Source organism: Acomys russatus, chromosome 16 (assembly GCF_903995435.1).
Source record: "Acomys russatus chromosome 16, mAcoRus1.1, whole genome shotgun sequence".
NCBI lineage: Eukaryota > Metazoa > Chordata > Mammalia > Rodentia > Muridae > Acomys > Acomys russatus.
Window position 1 is genome coordinate 3,627,722 of NC_067152.1, and position 12,751 is coordinate 3,640,472.

General features: G+C 52.0%; 1 protein-coding gene across 1 annotated transcript in view; it reads left to right on the forward strand.

The window, feature by feature from the left end:
• Positions 1-10,253, forward strand: part of Trarg1 (trafficking regulator of GLUT4 (SLC2A4) 1) — a 16,115-nt gene extending 5,862 nt beyond the window's left edge. The window contains exons 2-3 of the mRNA XM_051157999.1: positions 7,867-7,999; positions 9,956-10,253. Of these exons, the coding sequence (XP_051013956.1) occupies positions 7,867-7,999; positions 9,956-9,966 (144 nt within the window). The 3' untranslated portion in view covers positions 9,967-10,253. The remainder of the gene's footprint in view (positions 1-7,866; positions 8,000-9,955) is intronic.
• The last annotated feature ends 2,498 nt before the right edge of the window (positions 10,254-12,751 follow it).

Sequence of the window (12,751 nt, forward strand, 5' to 3'; positions counted from 1 at the left end):
GTGCAAGAGAGGTTAGTTCAGGGAGGGTGGGCTTGTCTGCTGGGCTAGCCATTTCTAGATTTTGGATATTTGCATGGAAAGGCATAGACAAAGAAAGGGTGTGTGTGGCCCCTGGAGAGGAGAGATCCTGAGGGAAAACTACTCAGAGGAGAGGGAGCTCCCAGGGAGTGAAAGGCAGTGTCTCCATTTGCTGAGAAAAAGGGGCCTCATGGCACAGGGGATGGGAGGGGACCAAGGACAGAGAGAAATAATAGCTCTGCTGAGGCTAGAGGCCACAGGTGGAAAGCTGCCATTAGCTTCCATGATGGTGGGACTTTCTCCAGCGATAAGTGCAGTTTTATAGACACTGGGCTCTTAGTGGAAGAGGTGCCATTATTATACCAGGGCCAGGTGGCAGAGCAGATGTGGGCAAGAGTGGCTCAGGTGACACGCAGAGGAGTAGGTTCAGACAAGGAGGAGTGATAATGACCTTGGATGAGAGGCAGAGACCACAGGTGGGGACTCAGAGAAGGGCAGGTCCCACAAGCATAACAGGCTGGGGGAAGTGTTGGGGGTTCAGAAAAGCATTGGCAAGGGTAGAATGTAGCTGTGGATATGAGTGTCCAAGGAAAGCATCAGGACCAGGGATGAGGAAATTGAAGGATGATGTTACCCAAATCCACGGATGCTTACTACGCGTTAGGCACAGTTCCAAATCATTTTGATGTATCATCTCACTTAGCCCCTGAAGTGCAGAGACAGGAAGGTAGTGAGTGGGAAGCCGGGGTTGGAACCCAGCCTGGCCGCTGAATGAGAGCCCATGTTCGCACCAGCCACACCTCTTGCCTTCTTTCCTGTGAGACAGATTTGACACATAGGGGCGGACTGAGAAATGGCTATGTTAGTGTAGCGATGCCTCCTGCCAGCAAAGTAAGACCCCAGGAGGTGGGCGTTCTGTGAGCAATACTGATAAACAAGCCACCAGCCAGGAGTGTGGCACAAGCTCTTAGTCCCAGCACTTGGGAGGCAGAGACAGGAGGGTGGGAGTTAGGATCAACACCAGCCACATGCACAGCAAGCTCTTGGCCAGTCTGGGCTACATGAGACCTTGTCTCAAAGAATCAGTAAATATTACTTTTAAAAGAGGCAACAATGGGACCATCCATCTCACAGGGCTGTTGAGAGGACTGAGTGAGCTAATGTACAGTGCAGCATCTGCATAAAAGCTTGCACATAGAGCCGGGCAAGGTGGCGCACGCCTTTAATCCCAGCACTCAGGATCATTGTGAGTTCGAGGCCAGCCTGGTCTACAAAGTGAGTCCAGGACAGCCAGGGCTACACAGAGAAACCCTATCTCACCGCCCTCCCCCCAAAAAAGCTTGCATATGGTAGACGCTTAATAGATGGAAGTGGCCACTGTTTTTACTGACACTAAATGAGACTTTGCAAGGCCAGAGGAAAGGAAAAAAACCCATGTGGCTGGGCAATTCTGACTTATCTCAGCTTGAAAATAATCAGGTCTCACATCTCATTACTGCCTCTAGTGGAGGCATCCCCACCTGCAGTTGTGGTGGTGGCCTTGGGCCAGCCACTTCCTTGTGGGTTATGCCTGTAACACATGACAGTGCCCACAGATCCATAGTGATATCCTTTTTAGGCTTCCCCTGTCCCCACATAGGATGTCACGTATCCCAGCCTGGCTTGTGAGACAGGGGCTCACTCCCTAGTGTCGGTTGGCCTGGAACTTGCTGCTTGACCAAACCATCTTTGAGCTTACAGCTGTCTGCCTCCCTGACTCCTAAGTGCTTAGATTTAAAGGACCAACACGCCCAGCTTGACCTTGAACTTTTGATCCTCCTGCCTCCTCCTCACAAGTGCTGGGATTAGAGACGTGCACAACCATGCCTGGTTTATATGGTGCTGGGGGTAGGACTCAGGACTCTGACCATCCTGGGGAGCTGGGGACCGCACCTATCAATGGACCTGCCTCTCTTGCAGGGGCACACTTTTTTTTTTTTTTTTTTTTTTTTTTTAAATGCTTAGATCTGATCATTTGTGCATTCATCTACTTAGAGGGCAAATGTGCTGAGACCCAACCAGGGGCATGTGCTGGTGTCCCTCAGGCCCAAAGACACACATGTGGCTGGCTGAGCTTTGGGAACTGTCTCTGTGCATAAGAGGAGAGGCAGAAAGGGAGGAGACCATCTTTCCTCTTCTTCATGCTGCCGCCCTAATCTCTCTCCGTGGTCCTGAACCTTTACTGCACGCTCAGCTGCGGGTCTGTGAAGAAGGGACTGGGCTCACTGTAAACCCCAGTCCTGCTCCTGTGCCCCGCACTTAAGACTTACACCTTAGGGTCCTTCAGAAACCACCCAAGGCTACCTCAGAGTTTCTCCTTCTATTATTATTATTTATTTATTTGTTTGTTTATTTTGGTTTCGCAAGACAGGGTCTCTTTGTGACAGAGCCTCCAGCTGTCCTCGACTCGCTCTGTAGACCAGGCTGGTCTCAAACTCATAGAGATCCACCTGCCTCTGCTTCTGCTGGGATTAAAGGGGTGCGCCACCACGACCCCCCCCATCTTTTCTTTTTGCAGCGTTGAGGACTGAACCTATTTGTCCAGCACATGCTTGGCCACTGAAAAAATTTTCCTCAAACCTTTCAAGATTTTATTTTGTTTATTTTTGGTTTTTGGTTTTGTTTTTCTGAGACAGAGTTTCTCTGTGTAGCCTTGGCTGTCCTAGACTCACTTTGTAGACCAGGCTGGCCTCAAACTCACAGCGATCCGCCTGCCTCTGCCTCCCAAGCCCTAGGATTAAAAGCGTGCGCCACCACCGCCCGGCCAAGATTTTGTTTTGAAACAGGGCCAGCCCTGCTAAGTTGTCCAGGCAGGCCTTGAATGTTTGATGCTCCTTTCTTTGACTCTGGAGTAGCTGGGATTACAAGTGCGCACCACCATGCTTGATAGCCATAAATCTGCTAATTTTGAACTTGGAAACCCCCTGAACCTTTATGTCAGCTCCTCTTTCTTCTAAATGCTGCTTAGTCACTGAGGTCACAGATTTAGTGATGTGGGCTACCCATCCAGGTGTCTGGAGGTGACATGGATTCATGAGTGGGTCCCAAGCTTAGACAAGTTCATAGTGCCCAGGCATCTCAATTCCATGTCTCCATCAATCAAGCCTAAGACGTCCACATCATCTCAGACAGTCTCTTTCCTACTCTCCGTATGACCTCCGGCATCCTCACTTCCCTGGGCTGGGCTCTTTTTCAGATTATTACTCCTCTCAGGTCTGTGAGTCTCCCCCGACCTGTCTAGCCTTGTGCTGGAGTGAGGCTTGCATTCCCCAGACTCAAGTCTGGTTTTGTCCCCACTGAAAATCCTTTGTTAGGCTAGGCACAGCAGTACAAGCCTATAATCTCAGCACTCAGGGAGGCAGAGGCAGGCGGATCCCTGTGAGTTCAAGGCCAGCCTGGTCTACAAAGTGAATGCAGGACAGCCAAGGCTACACAGAGAGACCCTTGAATGGTGGAAGGATTTAACCACGTGGGACTGGGGGAAGCAGGAGACTGGAAAGGGATAAAAGCACTGGAGGTCAGGGCTCATCACGCCTGGGGCAGCACAGAGTGACTGGGATTAAAGTTTCTCATGGCATTCGAGCTCACTGTTTTGTCTATACTGGCTGGTATTAAGGTTTCTCACGGCATTAGCTCACTGTTTTGTCTACACTGGCTAGTATATTAGTTTAAGACCTCACTCTTCATCTGCTCTCCCAATGCTGGGCTGACAGGCATGCGCAGCCGAGCCAGCCCAGTTCTGTTTTGTTTTGAGACAGGGTTTCTCTGTATAACAAACCCCTGGCTATCTTGGATTCACTTTGTAGACCAGGCTTACCTTGAATTCACAGAGATCCAATTGCCTCTGCCTCCCGAGTGCTGGGACTAAAGGCATGTGCCATCATTCCCGGCCAGTTTTGTGTTTATAGTGTTAGGCTTGTGTGTTTATCTGTGCAGGACATGCATGCATTACCCTCAGAGGCCAGAAGAGGGCGTCAGATCCATTGTAACTGTTACAGAAGGTTGTGAGCCAACACGTGGGTGCTGGAATCAAACCTGGGTCCTTGGGAGGAGTAGCAAATTTAATTTTAAACTGTTTTACAAATCTTTCATTACAGATCTTAGTGAATACATTTTAATTCACGTTTGAGTCACTCTTTTTATTCTTTGTCGTTTTCTAAGTTTTGGTGTACACACACACACACACACACACACACACACACACACACACATTAAATTTAAAGTTCCAGCTTCCTTATAAAACTTTGTGCAGAGGCTGGAGAGGTGGCTCAGAAGTTAAGGGCACCTGCTGCTCTTTCAGAGGACCTAAGTTCAGTTCCCAGCACCCACCCTGGGGAGCTTACAGCCACCTGTGAGTCCAGCTGCATCTGACACCCTCTCCTGGGCCCTTCAGCCACTCAAACACGTGACGTACTTTCACACAGACACAGGCAGATTTAAAATTCTGGACCTTGTGCTCAGGCATACCAACACGGATGCCGTGGACCTGGCAAGGCAGGCACTTTCTGATCTGAGCCATCTCCCCAGCTTTAAAAAAAAAATTATTATCACTGGGTGTAGTGGAATATGGCTTTAATCCCAGCTCTCGGGAGGCAGAGGCAGGTGGATCGCTGTGAGTTCAAGGCCAGCCTGGTCTACAAAGTGAGTCCAGGACAGCCAAGGCTATCACAGAGAGACCCTGTCTCGGAAAACAACAACAACCACCACCACCACAACAAAATACTATCATTCTTGAAACAGGGGCTCACTATGGAGCTCAGGCTAAACTTTAACTGGTGATCCTCCTGCCTCAGTCTCCTGAGTGCTAGGATGATGGGCCTACACTGCCACACCACGCTGTCTCCACCTCCATTCTATCCTCACTGACAGACAGAGGGGCCTTTCAAAGTGGGTTTCCAGTCATCCTATGCCCAGCCTTTCCTTTACCAGCTCTAGCTGCTTCTTAAACTTGCATTCTGGCTTCCGGAAGTTACTGGAAGACACCAGTAACCAAGACTGACACACTTGCCACCCTACAGTTTCTTATCCCCACCCTGTCAGCTCCAGGCACACTGGCCTTCATCTGGCCCCTTGTACTCTCCTCGGGCAGCCACTGTTGAGCACGTGCACATTTTCCCTACAGGCCGTTTGCACGTGGCACTCTTATTCCTTTAGAGAAGGGATCTATGCAGTTCGTATCCATCTTTCACATCGACACTGCAGCCCTTCCTCCCAGAAGTCCTTGATTCTTCTCTTTTATGAGCTCTCATAAGTCTTGTGTGTCTCCTCTTGGACACTTTCTGTGTTGCAAGTTCACGTGTGTGTGTGTGTGTGTGTGTGTGTGTGTGTGTGTGTGTGTGTGTGATGGAAAAGAAGGCCATTGGGTTGTAAGGCCTCCAGGCTTATACACTGAGACTGTTTTTACACTGCAGCCTCCTAGGGTCCTGACACGGAGCCAGGTATATGTGTGTGTGAATATATATATCAGTAGAATGGAATGGAAGAGAACAGAGATCATACTCAGAGGGGTCCTCAGTAGGCTATTGCCACTGTTCAGGTAAAAGGGGGAGCTAGGGCAGGTACAAGGATGTTAGAAAGCAGAGCAACAACGGAACTGGCTAGGAGAGAAAACACGTTAGCGGGGAGGCTCTGAGGATGTGGCTCAGCAGTAGGGCACTGCTTAGCGTGCACAAAGCCCTGGGGTTCAATCCCCAGTGTTTCAAATGAACCAAGAAACAAGCAAACAGCTGTGGCTTGGATGATGGGCTGCAGCTGTTGCCAATAAGTGGGTGTGAGCCAGTGAGAGGAGTGGCAGAAAACAAGGGGCAGGTGGATGCTGTTCTGTCCTGGCAGACACATGGGGTGGAATGAAGTTAGGAGGTGGGTTTGAATCTGAGAGGTGAACAGAGGACAAGACACTAGTGCAGGTGTGGGGATACCTGCACCGGGAGTGGGAAGAAGAGACACCAGATCTCTGGCCCTTAGCTCTTTTTTTTTTTTTTTAAGATTTTTATTTATTATTATGTATACAGTGCTCTGCCTGCATGTACACATGAAGGGCAGAAGAGGGCACTAGATCACATTATAGATGGTTGTGAGCCACTATGTGGTTGCTGGGAATTGAACTCAGGACCTCTGGAGGAGCAACCAGTGTCCTTAACCTCTGAGCCATCTCTCCAGCCCCCTTAGCTCTTTTATTAAGTGAGGAAAGTGGGGCATTAGCTGCCGTTCTGCTAGGATGATTCTGAGGCTGGGTTAGGTCTCTAGGTTCCAGCCTGAGCAAGCTGCCTGGTGGTGAAAGTAAGGGCTCAGTTAGCCACTGTCATCATCATCATCACCTCCACCACCATCACCATCATCACCATCACTAGCATCCTCCATCACTACCACCACCATCATTACTCCTCCATCACGGTACTTGACTGCATGCCCCTGCTGCTGCACATGTCCTGAGCCTCCGTAAGTTAGAAGATAAAATATCTGGCTAGGCCTGGTAGTGCAGGCCTGGAACTCCATCTACTTGGCAGGCTGGGGCAGGAGGATTGAGAGTTCAACAACTGAATGGCTGCCTGGGTTATGGAATGAATTTAAGACCAGACCAGGTAACTTAGCAAGACCCTGTACAAAGACACGCGCGCGCGCGTGCGTGCGCGCGCACGCACACACACACACACACACACACACACACACACACACACACGCGCACTTTTTAAAAAGAGATGACCATATAGCTCAGTCGTAAAGTGCTTGTAGAGCACAGGCAAAACCCTACAAAACTCGACGTCAAACTCTTCTTATGCCCAGACTTTCTGGATCAATAGAAAGGGAAGTATAAAGGGCCTGAAAGTCAGAGGCCACGAGTCCAGTCTCAGCTCTGATGGCCTGGGACCTGGGCCAGCGTCCTGTCTGGCTGAACCTAGTGTTTTCAAGTATAAAATACTGAGAAAAGGCCTCCAGTCTGCCTGTGGCCCTGAAAGCAGTCACACCCTGGTTAACCCTCTGTGCCTGGGTGGCCTAGAATTCCTGACATGTGCATGAAGCCCCAGAGGGACAGAGGGACTCTCAAGGACTCTGAAAACGTGGAGGCTGGCACAGAATCTTACACCATGCTAGGAGGGAGCCAGGGTCACCCTTGCAAGTGTTTGGATGTGGCTCCTATGAAGGCGGCCAAGACTTACTCAGGGGCCTCCCTGTCCTTACAGTTTCTGTTGTCCCTCCACTCCATCCACAGCCACCCAGTCTCACCAGATTTCACTGAGTGCCAGAGAAATAAAGTTCACTGGGAAGTGAGCCACAGATGGTAGCTGTCCCACCTCAGCCTGGCTTTCTTTGAGGGATCCCAAAGGTGGGCTGTGTTGAACAAAGCAGGAGGGAGGCCAGTGCCTTTGTTTGCTTGTGTGGTGAGGAGGAGGCCACAGAAAAAGGGGACCAGGCATGCTGTGAGTAAAGAAAGACACAGGGCTGCCTTCCAGTCCCCATGTGGCTGTGGACGGGTCCCTGTGTTCCTGCAGGTGTTACTGGACCTGTCTACCTTCTCAGGTCCTGGATCTCCACTCTGTAACCTGCCACTGCCACTGCCACTGCCACCCTGCCCCTGCCCTGTCACTACCCTGAGAGGAAGCGCCTGGTATTGCTTGGTCCTTTGCTCAGCTGTCCCGTTGGAGAGGGGTCTGCAGGAAGCTCAGGTCACGGGCCCTGAAGGAGCGTGCTGGACTTTGGGTGGCAGGGAAGGTGGGGTGTATGTGCCAATTCAAAAGACCACTGCATGGCTTCCATGCCCACATGGCTGATGGACAAATTTCCAGAGGTTTCTCTGCCCTCTCTCTGCAGTCTCGGAGTAGTGGGCAGCAGGGGGACCTGGATGGGGCACGGAGGCTGGGTCGCCTGGCCCGGCTGATGAGCATCACCTTCATCATCCTGGGCATCGTTATCATCATTGTGGCTGTCACTGTCAACTTCACAGGTAAGGAGGCACAGGGGCCTGGAGCAGAGGGAACCCGGCATGCAGAGCCAGTACTGAGGGTACCGGACGCAGGGCCAGTACTGAGGGTACCAGACACAGGGCCAGTACTGAGGGTACCAGACACAGGGCCAGTACTGAGGGTACCGGACGCAGGGCCGGTGCCGAGGGTACCGGACGCAGGGCCAGTACTGAGGGTACCAGATGCAGGGCCAGTACCGAGGGTACCAGACACAGGGCCAGTACTGAGGGTGTAGCCATAGCCTTTCAATTCGGTCAGGACCATTTAGGTGAGGATATGTTTTTTTGACTCATCTTATGGCTGGACTTATGGATTAATAGAAAAGAGTGTGGAATGGGCATTGGCCTAGGAATCAGAGGCCATAAATTTCAACCTCAACTTTGACGGCCTGGGACCTGGGCCGGTGTCACATTTGGCTGAACCGTGCATTTTCAAGTGTAAAGTGCAGAGAAGAAGCCTCCATCACGGAGGGCTTGGGCAAGCATCTCTCTGGATAACAGACGGTGAGAGCTTTGGATGCTGATGAATAGGCCTCCTGGCTGGGCAATCAGGGTAGGCAGAGTACCTGGAGCTGGTCCAGGGAGCTTGTCCCAGGGGAAAATCTTTTTCAGAGGTCACCATCAGCCATAGCTTTGAGAGTGTGCATCTCAGAGCTCTCCCAAGCATGGGACACTCAGGGACATTCCTGCTTATCTTAGAGAGCAAAGCAAGCATCTCTTCTAAAGATCTTACTGTTCAAAATGTGCTGTGTGGGTCCCGCTGCAGGGGCATCGCCTGGGGCTGTTTTAGACTCTCCCACAATGTGCTGAATGGAAATCCACATTTTCGACTCTTCCCCTTTTTGGCAGTGCTGAGGATGGGATTGGGTGGGGGGGCCTCGTTGATGCTAAGAAAGCAGCTTCCCATAGTGTGCTAACTGCCAGCCCAGACTCTGCATTTTTAGATTCCCAGTTCAAGTCCCTGTGTGGGAGGTGCTGGCCTAGGAGCCGGAAGTGCTTAGAGCCTGGGGTCATGGGCAGTCTTGTCTATTGAGGAGAAGCAAGTATGCAGGGTTTCGTCAGCTTGCCTGGGCTGGGAGGTCAGGTCTCCACTCACTTCCTGTGGAAGCTCTGACCCTTAGCTTACTCCATTAGGGTGCGGTCTGGTGGGTGTTCAGGCATGCGAGTCGCAGGAGCCAGCAGCCTGAGGCATGGGTTCCATATCACTTAGCATGTCCCAGGCTGCATGCTCTGCTCCTTGTCATTCGCCCCCCATGCCCCCCACCCCCAGACAACTTCTGAATTCAATTTGGCAAGGGAAATTTGTAACTTCCATAAAAGGATATTTGGGATGGGATGCTCTGGCTTTGGACAAAGCTGCATCTAGGTACTTGGAAGCCAGAGTGACAATCACCAGGGATGATTGTGTCCTGGGAAAGGCAAACATGCAAATCAGCCCAGGAATTAGGCTGTCATTGTACAAAGATGGTAAGTGGGCCTCCTGCCAGCTGGGAGGTGGATGCGAGCATCAGCAAGTTTAGGGACAGCCCTAGGGCACTTGGGAAAATCAACCACCTCTGTTCTGGCTGTGGTGGCTCCTGCCTTTCATCTCAGTTACTTGCGAGACAGAGGCTGATGGCCTGATCTACATGGCTAACCAAAGCTATTTAGTGAGACGCTGTCTTTAAAAAAAAAAATTTTTTTTAATGCCTCTAACAGAAGACTAAAAGTCCAAGAATTGATTTTAATTGGTCCAGCCAGTGTCACATGACCATCCTATAACCAATCATCAAGGCCGCAGTCTTCTCATTGGTGGGAGCCCCAAACCAACGACGTCCCTGCCTTTGCCCTCCTGGTTACCACTTCCCACCAAGAGACAATTCCTCTCTTTAAATCGGGGACCTGGGGTCCTAGTGTTCTCAGCGCGGTTTCATCGTTAACTCTTCTTTTTCATTACAGTCCAGAAGTAACCGAGGAGCTGTGCCTAGCGGAGGCCAACGCCAACCAACTGGAGAGCTCCGAACCCACACGTCCCCACACATTACAGAGGACAGGATGGTGGCTGCCACGTGCCCACCTGTCCCCAAGCTCCAAAAGCACAAACTTGGAGGGAAACCTCTACGTAACTCCATTGTCAGCCCACGGCAGACGGGAAGGAAAGTCTGGAATGTAGCTGGCCGTGAGCTCAGTCCCATAGTCCCGTCACTCGCCCTTTGATCTCAGTTCCCGGGCTTGTTTCTCAGCCCACAATTCCTGGGACTTAACACGTAGTGGAAACTGCCAGAATGGGAGGGAAACCAGCCCCCATAGCCAAGAAAGGAGAACCGCACACCCTGGGTGTCTACGGACATGAGCACATCTGGGACGCCGTCTTTTCTATTTTTCTTGAGGTGAAGCAAACACACTGCTTGCGTGCTTTGTGCCGAGCATCCGCTGTGATCCCAGGTGGAAGCCCACAGTGACACTGTCACTCAGCACCGGGCCCTAGATACCCACAGGCAAACAGACAAGAGCCATATGAAAATCTTCCACTGATGACTGGGCAGGGGACAGCATGACACACCTGGCGCTCTTACTGAACTTGCGCCTCGAGGCTTCTCTGCTAAGAATTCTGGTTCCTGAGTGTCTTCCAAAACCAGGGCATCTGCCTCTTCCTTCCCACCTGTGCTGTAGCCTGGGGCCCCAACCCGGAAGTCCTGGAACTTGACCAAAGCCAGGTCAACTGTGGGGGCGGGACAAAGCCTTGCTCTCTCCAGCCACTGACTCTTCCGGAGGTCTGGAATCCCGGAGGTCTTGGTAACCCATGCAGGTGGCTCAGGGGCCCCATACGGGGCATTCAGAGGATCCTACACAGAAGAGCTGAGGTTGAGCCTGGCTTCAATGTGTTAGCCAGCTCTAACAGATGCTCTGTGCCTGGTCCTGTGTCCCTGGCCATCCACAGTAACAGACTTTCCCTAGAGGTGACTTTGAGACTCCTACCGGACTCTTTGGTTAATGGGCTCTCAGGAATCTTTGCGGCTTGTAAGGGAGTTGGGCAAGAGAATTCTTAGGAAGGCTTGTTATTTCTTCATCTGGAGTCCCAGGAGTCTGGAAGGAAAGGCTTGGCAGAAGGGTCAGGCCAGAGAGTGGGGGTTGAGGCAGGAAGTCAGGGCCCAGAAGCCACAGCCTCTTGACTTAGGACCTAGGGGACCACGAGAAGGGAGACCAACAGAACCCTCTGCCAAACAGCCTCTTGTCTTTTGCTTCTGTGCTCCTCCAGTTTTCTGCCTGGCACAGGCTGTGCCCACAGGGGCTTTACCTGCTGGCCTTGCCTGCTCTGAAGGCCCCCTACCCAATGCCCATACCCCACCCACCACCACCTTCAGCTCAGACCTGGGAGGGGAGGAATGGTCCAGGCTTACTGGCTTCAATGAGGGGAACTGGTCTAAAGCCACAACCCACACTGGTTGGGATTGGGGAGTTAGGCTACCCACCCCCCCTGCGCCCCGAACAAAATCAGGGCCCCTGATTTTGCTACCTCCTCCCCAGGGCTCCATGCCTGGCTCCCTACAGTCTGAGAGACATGAGCTGGGCAGGTTAGCACATAGCAATGGCCGCTGGGAGAGGCACTAGGGTTCCCAGATAAGGTCAGAGTGGCTGCTGGGAGGGATGAGGGGTTTGGGGTGTCTCTTTGGGGTTGGTGCCCCTAAATCAGGTGCCCATTGGGAAAGTAAACTTGGACTTCTCTTCCTATAGCAGGGTGTGGCTGCACACCAGTGGATCTTTTGCTGCGGGAAGTAAGTTTGTAAGCCCAGAACATGTGTGTGACTTGAGAGGTTGGGTCAGGAGAGATGTGCTGTCTAAAAAAACCAGCCTATCATAGGCTCCTGATCTTGAGTGGGTCCAGCTTCAAGACCCTTAGGAAGAAGAAAAGAAAATATACTGTCTAGGGTTTGTCACGAGGGAGAGAGGAGGCAAAGGCGGCTCTATCTGTGGCTTCCACATCGCTGGTGTCCAGCTCACACCCAGCCATTCCTTCCCATTCCTTAGTCGCGGGCCATTCACACGCTCACACGTGCACACACTGATTCACACTTCAGCCTGGGACAAGTGGAGTCTCTGCATCAGGGAAGGGCTTAACTGGAATGTTCTTCCATTCAGGCAAGAACAAGCTTGGGAGGCCAGGCACGCAGCCTAGAGGTTCCCAAGGTATCCCCTGGGTAGAGAGGAGCACGGGACAGGAGGAGAGACACATCGGGGTGGAGATGACTGAGGGTTCTCTCAGCACGCTCCCCCCCAGCTCCCCCCCCCGCTCCTCCCCAGCTGCCCCCACCAGCTCCCACTGAAGCTAGGAGGGGCAGGGGTCCTATGGTCCCAACTCTGTCTTGGATCAGCTGCCAGCTGCATGAACACAGTGGCTGAGGGCACTGACCCTGCCTCTCTCTGGGCATCCTTACAAACAGTGAGGACTGCCCCCTCCCTGCCCCCCTCCACCAGTGATTCTGTACTTCTTGGCATGGAAAGAAATAAAGCTGAACCTGTCTGTTCCCTGTGTGTGTGTGTGTGCTTCTGTGGTCAGGAGTTCCAAACACCGTAGCAGGAGCCATCTCTACTCAGCCCATCAATGCCTGGGTTTGGCTGTGGACCTGGGGATCCTGCGGCCATTGGGTTCCACAGACAACTCAAGGCGTTTTGGTGGGCAAGCCATCCTTCTTTCCAGGCCTAGGTGTTATACACTACAAAGCAGGTAGATGGGCAATGGCTGGTCCCATCTCC